Here is a 19961-nt window from a genome sequence, read left to right on the forward strand (position 1 = left end):
ATTTGCCCTTTTTTTTAGAGCAAAAAATCCTAATAAGGAAAGTAATAATACATATAGAATTTTAGAGTTTTTTAAAGGTGATAAACTTGCGAGGGAACTCCTTAAAATAAAGGATGCTGTACATTGTTATGTATATTAACAGCCTCATTATTCTGAATATAATTATATCATAAAGACATAATTGTTTGCAAAATAATAATAGGCCTACTAAAATAATATGCACATTTTGGTTTTTGGTTTTGTTACTGTTCATATATATTTTTTTCTCTAAATACAATTCTAAATCAAAGAGCTTTAGACCAGTGTTTGCGTTGAAACACTACATTTCCCACAAACCTTTGCAACAAGAATGGCGAGTTAAAAAGTTGCCCTGAGTTATTAGCCTACGCAAAATTGCATCTCATAGAAAAAGGGGCTAGATAGAAATCATATTTTTTTTCATTAAAGCAGATCATTTTGACTTACCATTCAAATATATAGAGCAAGATATGAACTGAAGTTCTACTGAATTTGGAGTTCTTGATGTTTTTTTTTTTTTTTTTATAGTAACTTCGATTGTCCAGCAGTTTTCATGTCTGTATCACTCCTGAAGTTTCGTGTACCCACACAGTAGAGCAAAGGTATAGATTAAAACATGTCTTATGAACCAGTAACACACGTGCTTTTTGATATGGACGGATTATTATTAGGTGGGTGAGACTATCTTTTTTTTATTTTAAATCAGCGGTTGTCTTTTTGTTTGCATTTAACAAACGTAGAAAGTCCGTATTCATCGAGTATGTTTCTGATAGTTTAAAATATTTTTATTTGTATGTAATTTAATAATTAAAATGCTCCTTTTAATGTCAGTAGTTGCACATTTATAATACTTACACAATTAATAAGTCAATAATGTAACGCCTTTTTGTCCCGTTGCATCAATTTGCACTGCATGTTTTATTCGTATATCTCTTGCAGATACAGAGAGGTTGTACACAGTGTCATTCCAGGAAGTCTGTGACAGGTTCAGTAAGCAGTATACCTGGGAAGTAAAGTCCTCTGTGATGGGAAAAAAGGCTTTGGAGGCTGCCAGGATCATAAGAGACAAAATTGAACTTCCCATGACCCCCGAAGAGCTCCTGGAGGAGACTAGAAAAAGTCAGGAGCGATTATTCCCAACAGCTTCTCTGTTACCAGGTAATGGTTACATGCCCATGTAAGATTGGAACTGGAAGTTTTGAAACAAAACGGAGAGATGTAGTATCTTTTCCTCAAAGTCACCTTATGAAAGATGGTTCATGGTCACACTCTGGTTATTAATTTTGGGCTGTGTTTCAAACTTGCATTTCGGTTCTCTTGGCACTTTTGGTCCAGACTAAAAAAGAAAATGTTACATTTAGATCTGGTTCACTTAGTGTCACTTGCTTTTATGATATATTGTGTGACAGAACTTTGTGTGTCTTTGGTCTGTGTTGCATTCATGTTTCAACCGAATCGCACTGAGTTTGTTGTTCGGTGTGCACTAGGGGTTGAATGGCAGCTTTTACAGTTTTCAAATTAACCGCACTAACCGAGCAACCCCAGTTTGTTCTTATCTAACCAATCCTGCCGAGTGTGAACACACCCTAATGACCATTTTCTGATGTTTTTTCAGGTGTAGCGAAGCTTGTCAATCATCTACACAAGCATGGTATTCCTATTGCTGTTGGCACAAGCTCAGCAGGTCTGACCTTTGAGATGAAGACTAGCCGTCATAAAGAGTTCTTCAGCCTCTTCAGTCACATTGTCCTTGGAGATGATCCCGAAGTAAAGAATGGCAAGCCACACCCAGACATTTTTGTGGTGTGTGCCAAGAGATTCTCTCCCCCAGCCAACCCTGAAAAGGTAGGGGTAAAGCTACAATGTAGGGCTGGACCAGAATATTCAAATATTTTTTTGGTGGGTTGGTATTCGATTTAAAATTTTGGGATTCGAATATTCGTTTTTTAATTTGAATTTTTCTCGCAAACCCGGCCTCCCCCTCGAAACGGTTCTCATTCATGCTTGAATATGTTTACACTATAAAATCTGGCCTCTGCTCCTAATGTGCTCCTAAATTTTTTTTTGCAATTATCTTATACCCTAGCTGTTTTTAATAGGATGGACAGTTGAATAGGAACCCAACCTCATTAAATATACTTAAAGGGGTGGTAAAACACGATTTCACTTTTCTAACTTTAGCTAATGTGTAATGTTGCTGTTTGAGCATAAACAACATCTGCAAAGTTACAACGTTCAAAGTTTAAAGCAAAGGGAGATATTTGCTTTTAACCCTTATGAGACTGAGCTGTTTTGGGGCCCTTTAGAAGTTTAGACATGCTCTGACTTTTGTGCATTTTTCAGTTGCTTATAAACACATTAATGGCAAAAGTGTAATTACACTGTATTCAGCACAAACTGGGTTACCATAATATGTGAGCAACATGTATATACATGCTTGTATTTTTGAGAGAATAATGTTTATGCATAATTTTTGAAAAAACAAACAAAATTTTTTTTTAATTAAGGCTTCAAAACACACAATAGATATGGTGTTCACAAGCCCTTTGATTATTGGGTGTTTTTGTTTAGAGTTTTTGCTTTAAACTGATGTGAGAATCATTTAGGCCTACTCATTCACATAAAACAATATATTAATTTACATTTTGTAAAACACTTTTTCTTTACTCAGGCGTCCCATGAATAATAATGTGATCACTCCTGAGAAACAAAGACCTGCATAATAATGAGCTGCATAATAAATGAGCTTTAGGTAGGCCTACTAGATTTTAGGTTTACTAGATAAGTACAGTAACAGTAAAAAAAAAAAAAAAAATCTGGGGGGAAAATCTAAATGTTTTTTACTTAAAGCTACACTATGTAACTTTTCCGTCCACTAGAGGTCGCCTGTTCAAAACAAAGGCGTAGTTTGATGACGGCACGTTTGAGCGCAGAATCTCGGGACATGTGGTCTTCACCTCACAGCCGGTGGGAAACAGTCAGGATAGGACTTGGGCAGAAATCATGTTCATGGATGCGATTATTAACATTACTGTAGTCTGAAGTAGAGCAGGAGCGAGTGTTGTGGAGCTGAGCAAGGCCGCAGGAGCGATTGAAGAGCGGGACTGTTATTATGGCATAGTCGCTGGCGGGACTTTTATTATGACATGGTTGCCGGCGCTACTTCCTCTTTTCCAGTCATGAGCCTGAGGTAACCCAACTCTGTTTATCGTATTAGATATATCTGAGTGTGTTGAAAAGGAAGTTATGACGTTCGCTCGGCGGCTGCTATGACACTTGTTCACAATGCAGTGAGAGTAAAGTGTTTCACTGAATAAAACCGGAGACCGAAGGTGACGCAGATATGACGCAATCGACAGACGACTCCCTCACACGCATAGCTCACACGTCCCGGTTCCTTGGTTAAAATAGCAATTTTCTCACGATTTACAAATAGTTTAAAACATTTGGGATATTCTAAGTACTCAACTGAACAAAATATATAACACTGGCCTAGTGGTTTATGGATATTTTACTGCAAAAATCCTACATAGTTCACCTTTAAAGGGTAACTAAACCCCTGCTCAGAGCTTAACTCCACCCACTGGCAATTTTCAAAAAATGCTGGAAAAGTGGGCAGAGCCCGGCGGACACAGAGGGGACGAACCGAGGGCGGGGCTGAGCGGAGGGCGTGCACCTGAGACCCGCAGTGACGGATTGATTGACAGCTGTCTGACTCGCGAGTCGCAAAGATGGAGAATGACTGGAGTGACGCCAGCTTTGCAACAGAGCGGTAATTTCTCCTACCTTCACCTGAAGTGGAGGAGGGTGGGGTCTGTAACAGACACAAACCCGGAGCCTTATCAATGCAAGCCGCTGCTCAAACTGCGTTAAATCCCGATGCCGACGATGCTAGTGAAGCAGCAGTGCAAGAGAACTGACCTAATCTATCTGCGTCCTGCGTCTATCTTGCGTGTCAGGGTTTGAAAGCGCGTCTCATGTATGAAAATTATTATGTACACATGACGGGCGGCAATAATATCGCAAGAAAAGCCTGACGTGTACTGACAACTGCATTATTTAACCGTATTTTCTTCAATACAATGTTAAAGCAAGTGTCAAGTGAGTTTCATTCATAATGTTTACTTCATGTAACATGACAGTTCATACTGGAGTGAAGCCGTTCTCATCGTGTGATTGGGGGAAACATTTCTGAGGGCGTGGTGAGCTCGTGCCAGGGGCGCGGATAGTGAGCCGTTGGAGGTACCATCCTACGTCACGATGTACCACAACGTCCAATAGGAAAATTCAACTGCAGTAGCCACCGTTCAACCTTAGGAGGGCAGCACTTTGGCGGTTTTACACCATATTTTATAGAATTAAAACACTTTATACTCAAATGTCAAAACATTTACTCGAATCAATGTACAGCATTAATAAAGCCCCAGTATTACAGATCATTAACTAAAAAAAGTTGGTTTAGGGTTTAGTTACCCTTTAAAGTTTTTACTTAAAGTAAGCTAAATTATCTGCCAAAAAAGAAACAAGATTTCAATCAGAAATGTTTTTGAAAGAAGAGCTAAAAAAAACTGTAATATTGTGACAATTGGTAATGATGAATGTTATCTATTAAGTAAACTATTTGGGATTTAAAACAACATAATGCAATGCAATTATGATTTCAAATAGTATCTGGTGACTTTAGGTTGATTGGGTCACTTTTTCACAGTCATTTCAATGGCAAATATTTTCTGAATCATTTGTAAACGATCAATACACAAAATACTCAAATATCATTTCCAGCTTCAGTCAGAAACACGTGAAATGCATGAGCCAGCGCTAAGGCTATTGTCTGCTATATTGGTATCAAATATACTAAAATATGTATTATACCAGCCTGTTATATTATATCAAATATATTAAAAACATTGATTAAAATAAAGATACAATTTATACAAAACGAAATTCAGTTTAAAGAAAGCAATGAACTTTCTAAATAACAAACAAAAAAACAACAACATAGGGTATAATATTTAAACATCAATATGAAGCAAATTCATTTTAAAAACATTGATTAAAATTAAGATACAATTTATACAAAACGAAATTCATTGTAAAAAAGGCAATTAATACTCAAATATCATTTCCATCTTAAGTTCATTTATGCGAGGTGTGCAATGCAGCGCTAAGGCTATTGTCTGTTATATTGACTTCTTATAAAATAAGAAGCAACTATATTAAAAACATTGATTAAAATTAAGATACAATTTATACAGAACGAAAACAGGCCAAATAAATCTTGTCTTAACAGTCTTGCGTCATGTTGCATCAGGATTTATAATTAAACAGTCTTTTTGCGTTTAATATTCACAGATGCTAACTGAGCCTTTTAAACTTACATTTACATTTACATTTACATTACATTTACATTTATGCATTTGGCAGACACTTTTATCCAAAGCGACTTACAATGCACTAATTACAGGGACAATCCCCCTGGAGCAACGTGGAGTAAAGTGCCTTGCTCAAGGACACACTGGTGGTGACCACTTAGCCTACCTTACAGAATCAGCTTTCCCTGAGGAGGATTATTACTCAAAGCGATGTATCTGACCCATAGCTTCACTAGTTGTGTTGCATGAGTTGAGGTGTGTGTGGGCGTCGACGCATGGATTGCCTGTATTCGAATCTGAAAGAGCGCGTGGTCTGTGGGCGTGGCCGCATTAGCAGGTAATGAGGCAGTAATGAGTTGACTGATATCTCCCACTTTTCACACAAATTACATAAACACAGAATATTTGTTTTCGTTTTGATTTACATGATTTAAAACCTGACATGTCTCATGTTTCTGTGTCAAGGTTTAACAAAGCTGCTGGTCGTTTTCTAAAGAGAATCAGATTAGACATCATTGAGAGAGAGGCTGAAGATTGCGAATCATGTTTGTCTCCCTTATTTTGCAAAAAGCACAACAATTTGTTTTTATTGTGACTGTACACAAAAAAAAATAGAAACTTAACAGAATCTAATGATGTATAACACTTGCCTGAATGATAAAAAACGACAGAGTTATTTGAGTCTCTTTGGCACTGATAAGAAAAAAAGACCGTCGCGACCGTCGACTCGAGGGGGTTAAAGAAATCAATTTCTAAGGACTACAGCAAACGGCCGGTAGGGACTACAGACATTTCTCCAGGGTTGCTGACATCACCAATCTCAATATTTACATAAACCCCTCCCCTGAGAATATTAAATAAGGGGGGCGAGGCCATTTTGTATTGCTGTGGAGAAGAGTTGTTGTGGTATAGTTAGTAGGCTGGAGTGTTGTTGCCGCAATGCCGACAAAACGCTGCTATTTTCATCCGGATTGCACGTCCAGTTAGGGATCGATGGTTAAAATTTATTTTTCAACTCTGTCCCTCATAATTATTACCCAAATCCCACTCTCTGTGCTGCACATTTTACGGAGGAAAGCTTCCACAATCTTCGCGAGTTCAATGCAGGATTCGCACAACGGCTTGTCCTGAAAGATGGAGCAGTTCCAACTTTAAAAACAGAAGCTGTTTACGGGCCACAATCTGTAAATATGATTTATTTTTCGTCGATGTGTTTTCCTGTAATAGTTCGTATTGTTAATTGTACGTTGTAGCAAGATAGTAAACAAATGACAACGCTGTTTGGCTCTGCAAACTAGTCTGTTAAATGCTCATTCATACTTAACGTTATCCGACAAACACCTAAAGTTACAAACTTAACTTACATACAACGTATCTAAAAAGTATGAGACAACAACTAAAAACAAACCATTCTGAAACGTCGTTTAACAGCCGTTCTTGAACAGGTTCTGCTCGATCATCTTCACTAAAATTGTCTAGGTCCGATTCTGGCTCAAATTGGTATGGTTTTATTGACGCCATTGTTTCTAATACTACCAAAGCACAGTCTACCGGTAAAGGTAAGGGGCGTGACGTTTCTGAAAAACGTGCACTAGGCGGTTAGCGAATCACAACACACTGGGCCAGCTAACCAATCTGAGCCCATTGCGTATTTTTGAGGGACTGGCTTCATAGAACCCGGAAACCATCAGACCATTTTTACAAGGAGGGACAGAGCAGTGTAGAATAAAGGTAAAATATATGAAAAATAATGCAATTTTTTTAAAACGAAGCATGAACACATGTTACAGTGCACCCCACAAACACAATCAAGCCTTCGAAAGAATGTGTTTTACCACCCCTTTAATAAATATTAGGGCTGGGCAAATTAACGCGTTAACGCGGGCGATTAATTTTTTCAGCTTAACGCATTAAAAATATTTAACGCAAATAACGCAGCGTCCGTTTTTATATCCATTTTTGCTTAGCGTTACATGATCATCATCACGCTCCTATTCATGTAAATGCTTCCAAGCGTGACAAGACACAAGCTAACGCGCTGTTTGCCAATGTCCTGTGTGTGTGTGTGTGTGTGTGTGTGTGTGTGTGTGTGTCAGTGTCCTGTCTGTGTGGATGCGTCTCATGTCAGCTAATCAAGGGACACACACACACACTCGACGCATAGATAGACTCGCGTCAGTTTCCTGCTCACATCGAGTTCTCTTTTGCTCTTGAACAAACAATAAAACAGAGGATTTTTGAGTATTCTCATATTAGGAGTCTTAAATTAGTTAAATAACGTCTTAAATGAACTTAAAGAGTTGTGAGGAAATGAGATGCGCGGGACAGTGCGTGAGATCCGTGTCATGTTCCTCAGCGGCTGTTCTTAAAGTGACAGGAGCACTGATGATGCCTGTCATTAATGTTCATCAAAGAACAACAGGAACAGAGAAAATTGTAGCTTTAATGATGATTAATCTATATTTCATTTATTATTTATGCAGTTAAGAAAGGTGTTTGGTAACTATTACATTTCTGTATATGTATAACAGGGAAGGCCATGGGTAAATATAACATTTATTATTTTGGGTTTATGTAAAGATTGTTTTAAGTTCACTTAAATTTAAAGTTGTTTTTTTAAAGCCTAATAAATGTTGAAATTGGGAGCTTTCAGTTATACTGTAATGTAACGTCATTAATGTTTCATATAGTATCAGTGATACTGGCCTTCAGGTGCATAAAAAGATGCAATTATAACACATATTTAAAATATGCTGTCTTTAAATTGTTTATACATTAATTTGGAGAGTAACTGAAATTATTACAATATCAAAATATTAAAAACTTAAAATATTCAAAACTTGCGATTAATCGCGATTAATTACAGAAAAAAATGTGATTAATTAGTTAATTTTTTTAATCGATGCCCAGCACTAATAAATATATTTGCTTCTTCTTAGTGTTCCCTGCAACGGAGTATTCTCTGTCTGAGCGCACAACTGCATGAGCTTATACGGAAGAAGCGCATGCCTGAGCTTGCATTTTGGGTTAAACCCCCTCGTGTCGGTGGTCGCGCCGGCGCGGTTGTTTTTTTCTTATCAGTGCTAGAGGTTTAAGAAAATATCGATATACGTGAATATCGCAATATTATGTTTGGCGATACTGTATCGATTCTCAAAAACACTATCGATATTTATATACTTATTTATTTACATCCAAGATTCGTGGCTTTGTGTTCGGTTTAAACCATAGACTGTATAAAACCCAACAGCTAGATGGCAGTGTTATCTCAGAACGTAACTGGCGCGGAGCCAGAGAAGCGAAAGATGAAGGTGCCTGCATCGCTAGTGTTTACATTAGCAAACTCAGCTCACAAGACGATAGAATTATTCCGCTCCTGTGGTATACAGAGATGAAGAGTGGACTCATTTTGGCAGAATAATCTGAATTAGATATTTTCCCCAAATTGTGCAGCCCTACTGCGAAGTACAGGAGCTTGTTACTGGGACGTAACAGACCTGTGTGTTTTGTATCACTAGTGCAGTGTACGTTCTCTGAGCATATAAGCCCTGCCCGCGTGGGGTGCATTGCTTTCTCGAGATTCCTGCTTTTATTAGAGAGAAGAATATGTTCAGCCCCCTCCCTCCGAAACTTCAAATATTCGGTGTTGATTTCTACCGAAGCTTCGAAGCTCAAAAAATGGTATTCGGACCAGCCCTACTGCAATGGCACTTCTGTTCTGTTCTGTTTTTGTTTTACAAAGCAGTGAGCCATCACATTTATTCACATATTTGGCCATTCAGCAGAGTGAAGCTTCCAGCCAGTAGTGAGTTTGCATGTTGGCTGTCACCTCTTTTTTGACAGTATATAATCAAGTACAAACAGTAGCGGCTGTTGAAAAGGTAATTCCTTAGCCAGAGTAGATTTGAACATCAAGAGCATACCTAAACAGTTTGCTGGCATTCTGAAATATGATGATATGCATAATTGAAGGCTCAGGTTTCCCAACAAGGTCTTTCGTTACAGGAATTGCAAAGAATGTTTGCTTGCTGTAGGTTTGTCTAGAGCTGGCACAAGATATATTACTACTACTACTACTACTACTACTAATCAATAATATTAATGGCATAAAATGCTGTCACACATTTTCCAATATTGCTTGCTTTTCTGTTGTATAATTTAGTTCTAATATTTTTCTTGTACTGCACTTATTCAAGCTATTCTGTGTATTTATATGGATTTTGAAACTGTATAAACTATATTTAAATACTATCATTTAAAAGTTTGGCATCAGTAAAAGTTTTTGAAAGAAGATTCGGTTACACTTTATTTTAAGGTGTCATTGTTACAATGTAATTATATATTTAAGTACTGAGTAATATTAATTAAGTACATGTAATTACTATAGGGTTAGGGTAGGATTTGGTTGAAGGTTAGGTGCATGTAATTATGCATGATTTACTGTTATTATTTTGGTAAGTACATGTAACGTGTAACAAGGGCACTGTAAAATAAAGTGTTACTGAAGATTCTGATCAAGAACAAAGGCTACATTTATTTGATCTTAAACCGTCCAAACAGTAATATTATGAAATATTACAGTTTAAAGTAACTGTTTTCTACATGATCCTTAAAATCATTTTAATATGCTGATAAGAAACTTTCTTATTATCACAGTTAAAAATGGCTGTTCTGCTTAATAACGTGTGGTACTGGTAACCATGATACACGTGTTTTTTTTTCTGTTTTTTTTATGAAACAATTACAGTATTTGAAACTTGATCAATGTTGGGTTCAGTAAGATTTTCTTTTTGAATTATTATAAAAAAATGTTTTAAATGAGCAAGGACACATACAAGTGACAGGAAAGACATTTATAATGTTACAAAATATTTCTATTTCAAATAAATGCTGTTCTTTTGAAATTTCTGTTAATCAAATCTTTTAAAAACGTATCAAGGTTTCCACAAAAAAATATTACAACTTTTGTGAACATTGATAATAAAAAGCAATGTTTTTGAGCACCAAATCAGCATATAGAATGATTTCTGAAGGATCCTAAATTACTAATATTTCCAGATATATATATATATATATATATATATATATATATATATATATATATATATATATATATATATATATATATATATATATATATATATATATATATATATATATATATATATATATATATATATATATATATATATATATATATTATATATATATATATATATATATATATTTTTTTTTTTTAATTGTATTTTTTAATCAAATATGTGAAGCCTTGATCGATAGTTTAATTGTCTTTACTGTCAGTTATGATCAGTGTGATGCAATCTTGCCGAATAACAGTAACTTGCTTAAAAACCTTAGAAGCAATACATAAGCACGAGTGCTTCTATATCAGCACAGCTTGGCCACAGGTCATCACATCAGTGCTGATATTTAGTACAACAGCACCATAATGTGTTATTGCTTTTATGAACTATAAAGAAGTTAAAATCGAGTAACTGCATTTTAGACTACATTTAGCCAGTTAATGTTTTTTACCCCCTCTGGCAAAAAAAAATAGTTCCAAAAGCAGTCATCTGGCTTTGCGTGGCCACTTGACCAATTAAATTAGAGGACAAGTAAATATATGCATAATGTAATATGTTAGTAAAGTAGTCAAATTTGTTGGCCTTTGTTTGACATCGCCCCAAGCTGTGTGTGTTGTGTATTTTAATCCAAGGGAAACTTATTTCCTCTGTTTACATTTTCAGTTGTTTAAAGGGCATATTGCAGGTAAATTTTTTTTCGAGATTAATATATAACCTTGTATGAAAATACCATATGAAAAGGTAGTGCAGGATTTAAAATGTTTTAAAAAGACATAAGAGCACAAATTTAGTAGATAAAGTGGCCATTTCGTTGGCCGCTTGGAAAAAGCGCTTTTTTTTCAACATCGCGTCATATTACATCACGAGAGGGAGTGGTTCGCCGAGCTCTGCGTTGGCTCAGTGCAGAATAGGTTGGTATTCAGTAGAGTTTGTGTATTTTCGGTAGTTTTTCTATTCCAATTTATCATTGTCATACATTGTCGCTCAAAATGTCCAGGTTTGCCACAATAAAAACAGCATTTGTTTTCATCAGCTTGGTAAGTTTTCGGGTCACCTGCAGCGTTCATTTGAAGTATTGCAGGCTTCCCCCTGGAATTTTCAAATGCTCCAGCTGAAGAGAGCTCACGCAAGCGTCGCCCCAATTCATCAACAGAAATTGTGGTAATATTTGGAGTCGTTATCCTTATTAACTGCGCAGTGTCTTTGTTCATGTTATTCAGGAACGTATTCAAGAACAACGGGCAATTTTGATCAACAGGGATAGCAGATTCTTCAACCCATGCATGCCTAAAACGATTAAAAAACGCGACAGGGCTTTCGCCCGCGTTTTGCATCGTGTTTGCAACAAAAGATAAATCTTGTTTCGCAGAAGACACTTTGAGCAAAAATGCCGTCAATTGCTTGAAGAAAACTTTCAGTTTATCTGCACTTGCCCACACCCATTCAGTATCATCAACATTGTCATCATCAGAATCAGCAAATAGAAGTACTTTTGATTTATTAGACATATCACTTGGTTTCGAATCTGATGGTTTAAGAAGTCGCCGAACCGGTGGTGCATCATAGATTGGGTTTAAGTACTCAATTTCTCCGATCATTTCATCCTCCGTAATTTCAGCAGGCAATGTTTGAGTCAAAATCAGGCGATAATCTCGCCCTGTCAATTGACTATATGACGTTAGCCGTTTCATTATTGTGACGAACTTATGTGGAAATTTTGATGGATCCGGTAAGTCTTTGCAAATTGCCATTGCCTCAGTTGCACTCAGGGGGGTTATTTTAAATCCATCAGGGACCTGTACAAAAGGGAACATCTCTGTGTTTGGTAATTGCGGGTATAAGCGATTAATTGCAGGCTGTGGGGCTGCCGCAACAATTGCATCGTAGGATGGCAAAGAATTTTCAGATTTCTGATTTGCTTGGGAAAAAGACTTAGAACAGTCTAAACCCAGCAGCGGCGGACTTTTTTCCTGTGAAGGAGAAGGAGGGGCCGCATGGCCCTCCCCAACTTGCTCTGGCATGTCAGTTTTCAACTGGACTGGAGAGGCAGATGCACTCACAGAAACAGAGCTATTTTTATCTGGACCCTTATCCCAAAATTTTTTCATGCGTTTCCAAGTTTTAAAAGAATCCTTCATATAATTTTCATCCCATAATGGGTCACCCCAGCCAGAAAAAATCATATCTTTTGCCAAACGAAAATGTTCATCCTTAAACGAACCATCGCGGGGAAACGGATCTAATTGTGTTTTTCCTTCAGACCAACCCGCAAGGTTTGAGAGATAGGGTTCCGTATAAAACGCTTTATTATTACGGTTCATAAAGTCTTTAGGGCTTTCCCCTCTTACTGGCCGACTAATTGTTTCACCCATTTGGAACAGCCAACAAAGATCTCTCCTTTGTTTTAAATGCAACCCTTTACAATATTTAGGAAATGTCCAAATAGAATGAAAATAATAGAGACTGCAGTCTTATATTAACTTTTTGATTTTGCCAAATTAAGAGGGAAACGAGAAAAAGGAAAGGGAGAGAAGGAGAGAAAAAAAAAATAAAAATTTTAAACTTAGTATTATCCTTCAATCACCGACAAACAGCTGAGGATATCTCACTTAAAATAGTGTTTTAGAGAGAAAATCTTCAACTCAAAATCATCTATTTTCTTCCCACGCACAAAAAAACGTGAGGATAATCAACAAAAATAGTACAATGAAAGTAGCTTTTCTTTCATTCTTCCCGCCTTATCAAAAGTACGAGGATATTCATTCAGCATATAATGGAAGATACTGCTCCCATTCTTCCCGTATCAAGAGAAAATACGAGGATGACCTCAAAAAAAATACGGCACGAAAATATAAGGATCAATTTCTCAACAAACAGGCAGAAACAAGCTTAAATTGTATTCTCACCTGTTTGTTTTATGATCCCGGACGAGCCCCCAAATTGGAAGATTCCAATTAGTTTGTCCCGTTTTCGTGCCCTTCTCAGCATTTATCGGTGATTCAAAGACAATGACTTCTCAGATCTGAGGGAAGCAAAATCTTCAAACTTTAATGGAGGCAAGTCTCAGATATAAGACAAAGAAAGAGGTGGAGAACAGACTTATCCAATGGAAAAGAATTACATCATATATATCTCATGTTATAGGAACGTGAGCCGCGTGATAATGTATACAACACATCTGGTAATCATTATTTCCACCGTCCAAACACTAGGGCCCAAATGGTCCTTTCAATGCAAGGAATAGGGAAACTTGGGACTTTTCTCCATTTGAACAGATAGCGCCTTCATATATGAAAAACATATGTCTAGGGTATGTTTCACTTAAAGAGAGAGAGAGAGAGAGAGAGCGAGAGAGAGAGAAGACAAAGGAAAAAGGCCACACTTCTATTCATTCGAAGTGGAGTAAAATAATGAGGATAATGTGGTTGATTAACTAAAAGATTAATGCTGAGATGTATATAAAAACCTATCAATTGTCATGGTAAATTATTATCCAGCCTGTCAGGGCATCGAGTCCACAGGTTTCCTAAAAAAAAAAATTAGGAATTCTGCATGGTGGCGTTTTGTGCAGGTGAAGAAACGGGACTTCCCTTCGCGCATCTGCTTCAAAACACACGGTGGTGTGTATAGTGCTTTAGACCGGAGGATTATCATCCCGGCGATATGATGGAGTCAAACATTGTTATACTCATGTAAGGCCGGCTACACACTGGCTGCGTGACGTGAGCGTGGCGTTTTCTATCTGTAGACCAGCTACACACTGCAAGCGTGGCGTTTCTGTTGCGTTTCAGCTGCGTGGCGTTTTCTGTGTCTTTGCACACCATAACTGTGCGTTCACACCGCCGCCGGCGAGAGCGTCAAAGTGGCCGGAAGTCATTCATTCTCAATGGGAGCCCGGCGGCGAGCTCCGGCGAGAGCGGCGCGGCGCGTCTTGGATGATTTGGGCGTCAAGGAGAGTTGAAGTCAGGTCAACTTTATGGTAATGAGCTATGACGCGGTTCGGCGGCAGCCGGCGGCAACCAATGGGAATGTAGAAGTGCTCCGCTTGAGATGATTCTAGAGAACGCAGTGCTGTAAACTTCGGTTCCGACCACATTAGTTCCCAAGCAAAATAGAGGAGGTTGATCACTGCTGGTGCGTCGGGTTTGATAAGAAGACGTGCAACATTATTTATCCACCACACAAATGGCTTTTAATTGGTTTATTTCGTTAGCAAACATGTAACTATAATTGTTAAGTTCTTTCCATCGATCTGCTTTTTTTAAACTTTCACATTTAAATGATTTCATGAGGTTATATTATACGGTTATACCCTACCTGTGGTTAGTCTGCACAAACGCAGATCAACATGAGTGTTTGCTTTGCAGCCCCTTTAAATGCCGTTTCAAAAAAGACCAAGCATTCGATCTACGTCAGAGCGGCAGCGCGTCCACGAATCTTTCTACAGCGTCGATGGCAGAGCGGCCAGAGCGAAGTTTGACGCTCTCGCCGGCGGCGGTGTGAACGCACAGTAAGCGTGTCTGACGCGGCGCCGCTGCTGCTAGGTGACGTAGTGGAAGGCCTATACTTCATGTTAAACATAAAATATATAAATAAATATTTATATAAATATATAGCCTACTGATACAGCAAAGACAACGTCAGCACTCGGCAGTATTGACGGCCGAATAGGCTGCAAAATATTTTGTTCTGCATTGGCAGGTGCAATATTTGAAAATCGATATTATATACATTTTTTTTAATTACAATTATATCTGCATTTATGTCAAAACCTAGAGACTTTCACACATAAAAATGTCATTTATTAATATCTATTCGTGTCAAAATGACAAACAGCTTTTCCTATTCTATTTTCTCACAAAAACGACTCCAAAAGCCTTAGTGTATTTTAAAGTATATTTTAAAGAAAATCTAGTTCCTACATTATTTTTCTATACATTGACTCACTGGAGTCTCTAACCTGCAATATGCCCTTTAAAGGGGTGGTAAAACACATTCTTTTGAAGGCTTGATTGCAGGGCCGTGCAGAGAGTTCTTCAGGGGCAGGGGCTCAAATGTAAAAAAGGGGCAATATATATATATATATCTATCCTTATGCTCATCAAGCCTGCATTTATTTAATCAAAAATACAGAAAAAAACAGTAGCCTAATATTGTGAAATTTTATTACATTGTTCTTTTTAACTTTTTATTAATTAAAGAATCTTGAAAATAGTATCACAGTTTCAATCATTGACATTAAATCCTCATATTAGAATGATTTCTGAATGATCATGTGACTCTGAAGAGTGGAGTAATGATGCTGAAAATACAGCTGTGATCACAGGAATAAATTATATTTTAAATTATTTTAAAATAGAAAAACATTATTTTAATAATATTTCACAATATTGCTGTTTTTTATCAAATAAATGCAGGCTTGATGAACATAAGAGACTTTCATAATGCTGCATATTATTCAAAAATGGTAATATAATAAAGTCCTTTCACGTATCTTCACATAATAGGCCTGTATGCCGGTGGCATTTGGTTTTTGTTAACTTTGATAGTTTCATGAAATGGTAAACGGTGTATCAATATACATAAATACAAGTGAATTTAACACTACTTACCATTAATGCGACGTTTGCTGCTGCTGCTGCTGTGGTTTTGTGCAGGGATTTGTTTGTTGTCTGTTAAAATCCATTTTGTCAGTGATGCAATTTATAAAATGAGACAAACCGCAGAAAATCGTTCCACAAACGTTAGTTCGTCTGTCCATGTAATTTTCAACCGATTTATGAATAAGAACAGAAAATTACCGCTCCACTTCACATCGCCCAATGGAATTTGAACTTGCTTTGCCAGATCACGATTGGTTGGTGTATATTAGAGCTGCAACTAACGATTATTTTTTCTGTCGACTAATCTAACGATTATTTTTTCGATTAGTCGACTAATCTAACGATTATTTTTCCAGATTAATCTTATTATTCTTTTTTTACTGATTATTGTATTTCAAAGAGGGTAGTGAATTTGTATATTATTTTAACATGAAATCAATGAATGATGACAATATTAATTGTATTTCAGGAAGGGTAGTGTACATAGTATGCCATTTTATAATGAAATATATGAACACAAGAAGCTTTTTAAACATAATATATAATGATACTATTCATCATAAAATGTATACAGAGTAGGCCTAATTAGGAAAAGTTGTTTACTATAGTAGTTGAGTATGATTTACTTATTGATTTGTGTCAATAGTAAAGAAAATGCACTTGTATTTATCTGCAAAAGGTTCACATACAGGAACTTTCAGCATAGTGTTAATGTATAACTAGTCGTCTATTTTGAAGATACATGTGCATAAACAACGACTAAAGCTGCCAGAAGTTTTTGCCCAAACTTCAAAGACACATTTAAATGATTAAAGCTAGAGGCATATCTTAACTTTAATGTTACTTTAATCATATAAACTACCTATATACAGCAAGTTATTATGCATATGTGTTTGGGACAGAGGGGAACCGGGTCGCATTAACAGGAGATATATGCAGCCCATAATAAATAAAAGCACGAGATGTACTGGGGTCGGAGAAGAACCCCGGAAAATGTGACCGTCTGTTGCAATACACGCGCCACGGTTCAGCTGCGCGAGAGAACACTGGCAGCAGGGTTGCCAGGTTTACACAACAAAACCCACCCATTCGTTACTCAAAACTAGCCCGAAACAAACCCAATCGCGTTTCGGGGAGGTTCTCTGGTAAACATCGCGTTCGGGGGGTTAAATATGTGTGTTTTTTTGCTTCAACCCGCGGACATGAGACACAGCCCGCGGCAACAGTGTAGAAGTAGTCCAATTCCGCGGAAAAAAGCGGACTTGGCAACACGGACTGGCAGTGTGAAAGCTCCCGCTCTCCACGCGCACAGCTTCTGCTCTGCCACCGCGCGCAGTGTGAAACCGACGTTACAGAGCGATCAAAGCACAGTTTTACTCTGCTTCTGTTTAAAGTACTCCCACACTTTTGAATGTCGCGGTCTGGCTTTATATGATAAATGATAATTTTCACTATGCCCGGGAGCAGAAGCCGCCATTATTCTAGATCTTCTGTTCCATTCTAGAACGTAAATAATGTGCCGCCGACGCGTCGACGCATTTCACGCACGTCGTTGCAGCCCTAGTGTATATACATGACAAACGGGCATTGGTGAATTGTGTAATACTTTAAAATATATAATATATAGATTTGTAATTAAATCAACACATTAGCTCTGATTATGGACGAAAAAAAATATTGGTTTACTTTTTTTCCCGTAAGGCCACACACTCTCTGAAAGGACCATATTTGGCTCGAGAGCCGCTTCCGAACAGAGGAAAATCAGCAATCAATCAAAACGCACGCGATCCATAGCAACGCGTTATGGCAACGCCTCAACAGAAATTGTCCGACTTTTGAGCCGTTCGTTACTTTTGTATACATTGTCATGTTATAATAATCACATTTATTTAGTTTTGTTGACCACGATATTATCATTGATATTTGTCTGAGAGGGGCACTTTTGAATCATTTTGAAAAAGGGCAGGGGCTCGAGCACCCAAAACCCCCCCCTCTGCACATGCCTGCTTGATTGTGTTTGTGGGGTGCACTGTAACATGTGTTCATGCTTCGTTTTTTAAAAAAAATCATTATTTTTCTTATATTTGACCTTTATTCTACACTGCTCTGTCCCTCCTTGTAAAACGGTCTGATGCTTTTCAGGTTGTATGAAGCCCGTCCCTCAAAAATACGCAATGGGCTCAGATTGGTTAGCTGGCCCAGTGTGTTGTGATTCGCTAACCGCAGTGCACGTTTAGTCACGCCCCTTCCCTTCACCGGTAGACTGTGCTTTGGTCAGTATTAGAAACGATGGCGTCAATAAAACCACACCAATCTGAGCCCGAATCAGACCCAGAACATTTTAGTGAAGATGATCGAGCAGAACCTGTTCAGTCCTCAAGAGTAAAGACTGCGGATCTATAGTGATCGCTACTGAATGGCACTGTTACTTTTGTATTTTTAGAACGATTATAGCCAAATATCTGTCGCAAGAACTAACCCAAAGCGAACACTAAACACTGGCTTTAACTAGTAAGTTAGCCAAATCACACACAGAACCATGTTTAGCAAGCCTGTAGATAAACAACACATAAAAGCTCTAATCAAAGAATCATTTACACTAATGCCAGGTTCGCTGTTGAGATTTTAACGTTAGTGTTTGTAACGTTAGGTGTTCGTCGGATAACGTTAAGTATGAATGAGCATTTAACAGACTGGTTTGCAGAACAGTGTTGTCATCTGTTTACTTCCTTGCTACAATGTACAACCTATTACAGGAAAACACATAGATGAAAAATAAATCAGACTTACAGGTTGTGGCCCGTAAACAGCTTCTGTTTGTAAATCCAGCTTTCAGGACAAGCCGTTGTGCATATCCTGTATTGAACTCGCGAACATTGTGGAAGTTTTCCTCCGTGAAATGTGCTGCTGGAGGGAGCCCCGCGCGCGTCGTGCATTCACACACTGGCAGTGTTTGTCTTATGCAGCTGACGTTGTGCAAATCCGGCATTGAACTCGCGAAGATGGAAGTTTTCCTCCGTGAGATGTGCTGCGGGAGCCCCGCACGCGCCTGTTCCCTTCTGTCTCATACACACGTGCATATAACATGCTGTATGTTAAACGCTCTACAACGCACCCCTGTCCCTATGAAGGCTGACAAAGCAAGTTCCCCAGACCTGCAATCCGGATGAATGTAACAGCGTTTCCTCGGCATCGCGGCAACAACACTCCAGCCTAACTATACCCCAACAGCGCCGCGATACAAAATGGCGCCCCCGACCCCCCTATTTAATATTCTCGGAGGAGGGGTTTATGTAAATATTGAGCCTGGTGATGTCACCAACCCTGGAGGAATGTGTGTAGTATCTACCGGCCGTTTGCTGTAGTTCTTAGAAATGGAATTCTTTAAAAGCAAATATCTCCCTTTGCTTTAAACTTTGAACGTTTTAACTTTGCAGATGTTGTTTATGCTCAAGCAGCAACATTACACGCTAGCTAAAGGTAGAATAGTGAAATCGTGGTTTACCACCCCTTTAAAATCAGTAGATGATGTCCTGTAAGTCAGCAACTAGTTGCATATAAGACTTATAATTGCATATAAAACATATACAACCCAACTGTGAGATGAGAGAATAAGTAAACCATTGAACCCCCAGTTTTGTTTCAGTTCTCCATGCCTTCCGTGCCTTGTAGATGATAGTATTAAAATGCAAATGATGCTGTCATTAATTCATTTGGAAATCTGTATGATGAGATGAACTGTTTAAAGCCACTTGTCTGTTCGGTAAGTGGCAAGCTGCTCATTTTCTTCTTTAATTACCTTACATGACGCTTGCTAACAAAGTCTAGGAAACAATCAACCACAAATGAGGATTAACTGGATGCATGTTTCCTTTTGTACTGTC

The 19961-nt window shown here is 37.9% G+C and overlaps 1 protein-coding gene across 2 annotated transcripts in view; it reads left to right on the forward strand.

Moving 5' to 3' along the window:
- Window positions 1-564: 564 nt before the first annotated feature.
- pudp (pseudouridine 5'-phosphatase) overlaps window positions 565-19961 on the forward strand; it is a 73879-nt gene continuing 54482 nt past the window's right edge. The window contains exons 1-5 of one of the 2 annotated variants that reach the window (XR_013816250.1): window positions 565-689; window positions 958-1176; window positions 1634-2867; window positions 3565-3679; window positions 3726-4463. Coding sequence is in view for 1 of the 2 variants with exons in the window: in XM_079813428.1 (XP_079669554.1) it covers window positions 635-689; window positions 958-1176; window positions 1634-1863 (504 nt within the window). In the remaining variant the exon portion in view is untranslated. Of the gene's footprint in view, window positions 690-957; window positions 1177-1633; window positions 2868-3564; window positions 3680-3725; window positions 4464-19961 lie in introns of those variants that run through there. The other variant, XM_079813428.1, reaches the window with a different exon arrangement.

Source organism: Gobio gobio (genome assembly GCF_949357685.1).
Source record: "Gobio gobio genome assembly, chromosome: 3".
Lineage (NCBI taxonomy): Eukaryota > Metazoa > Chordata > Actinopteri > Cypriniformes > Gobionidae > Gobio > Gobio gobio.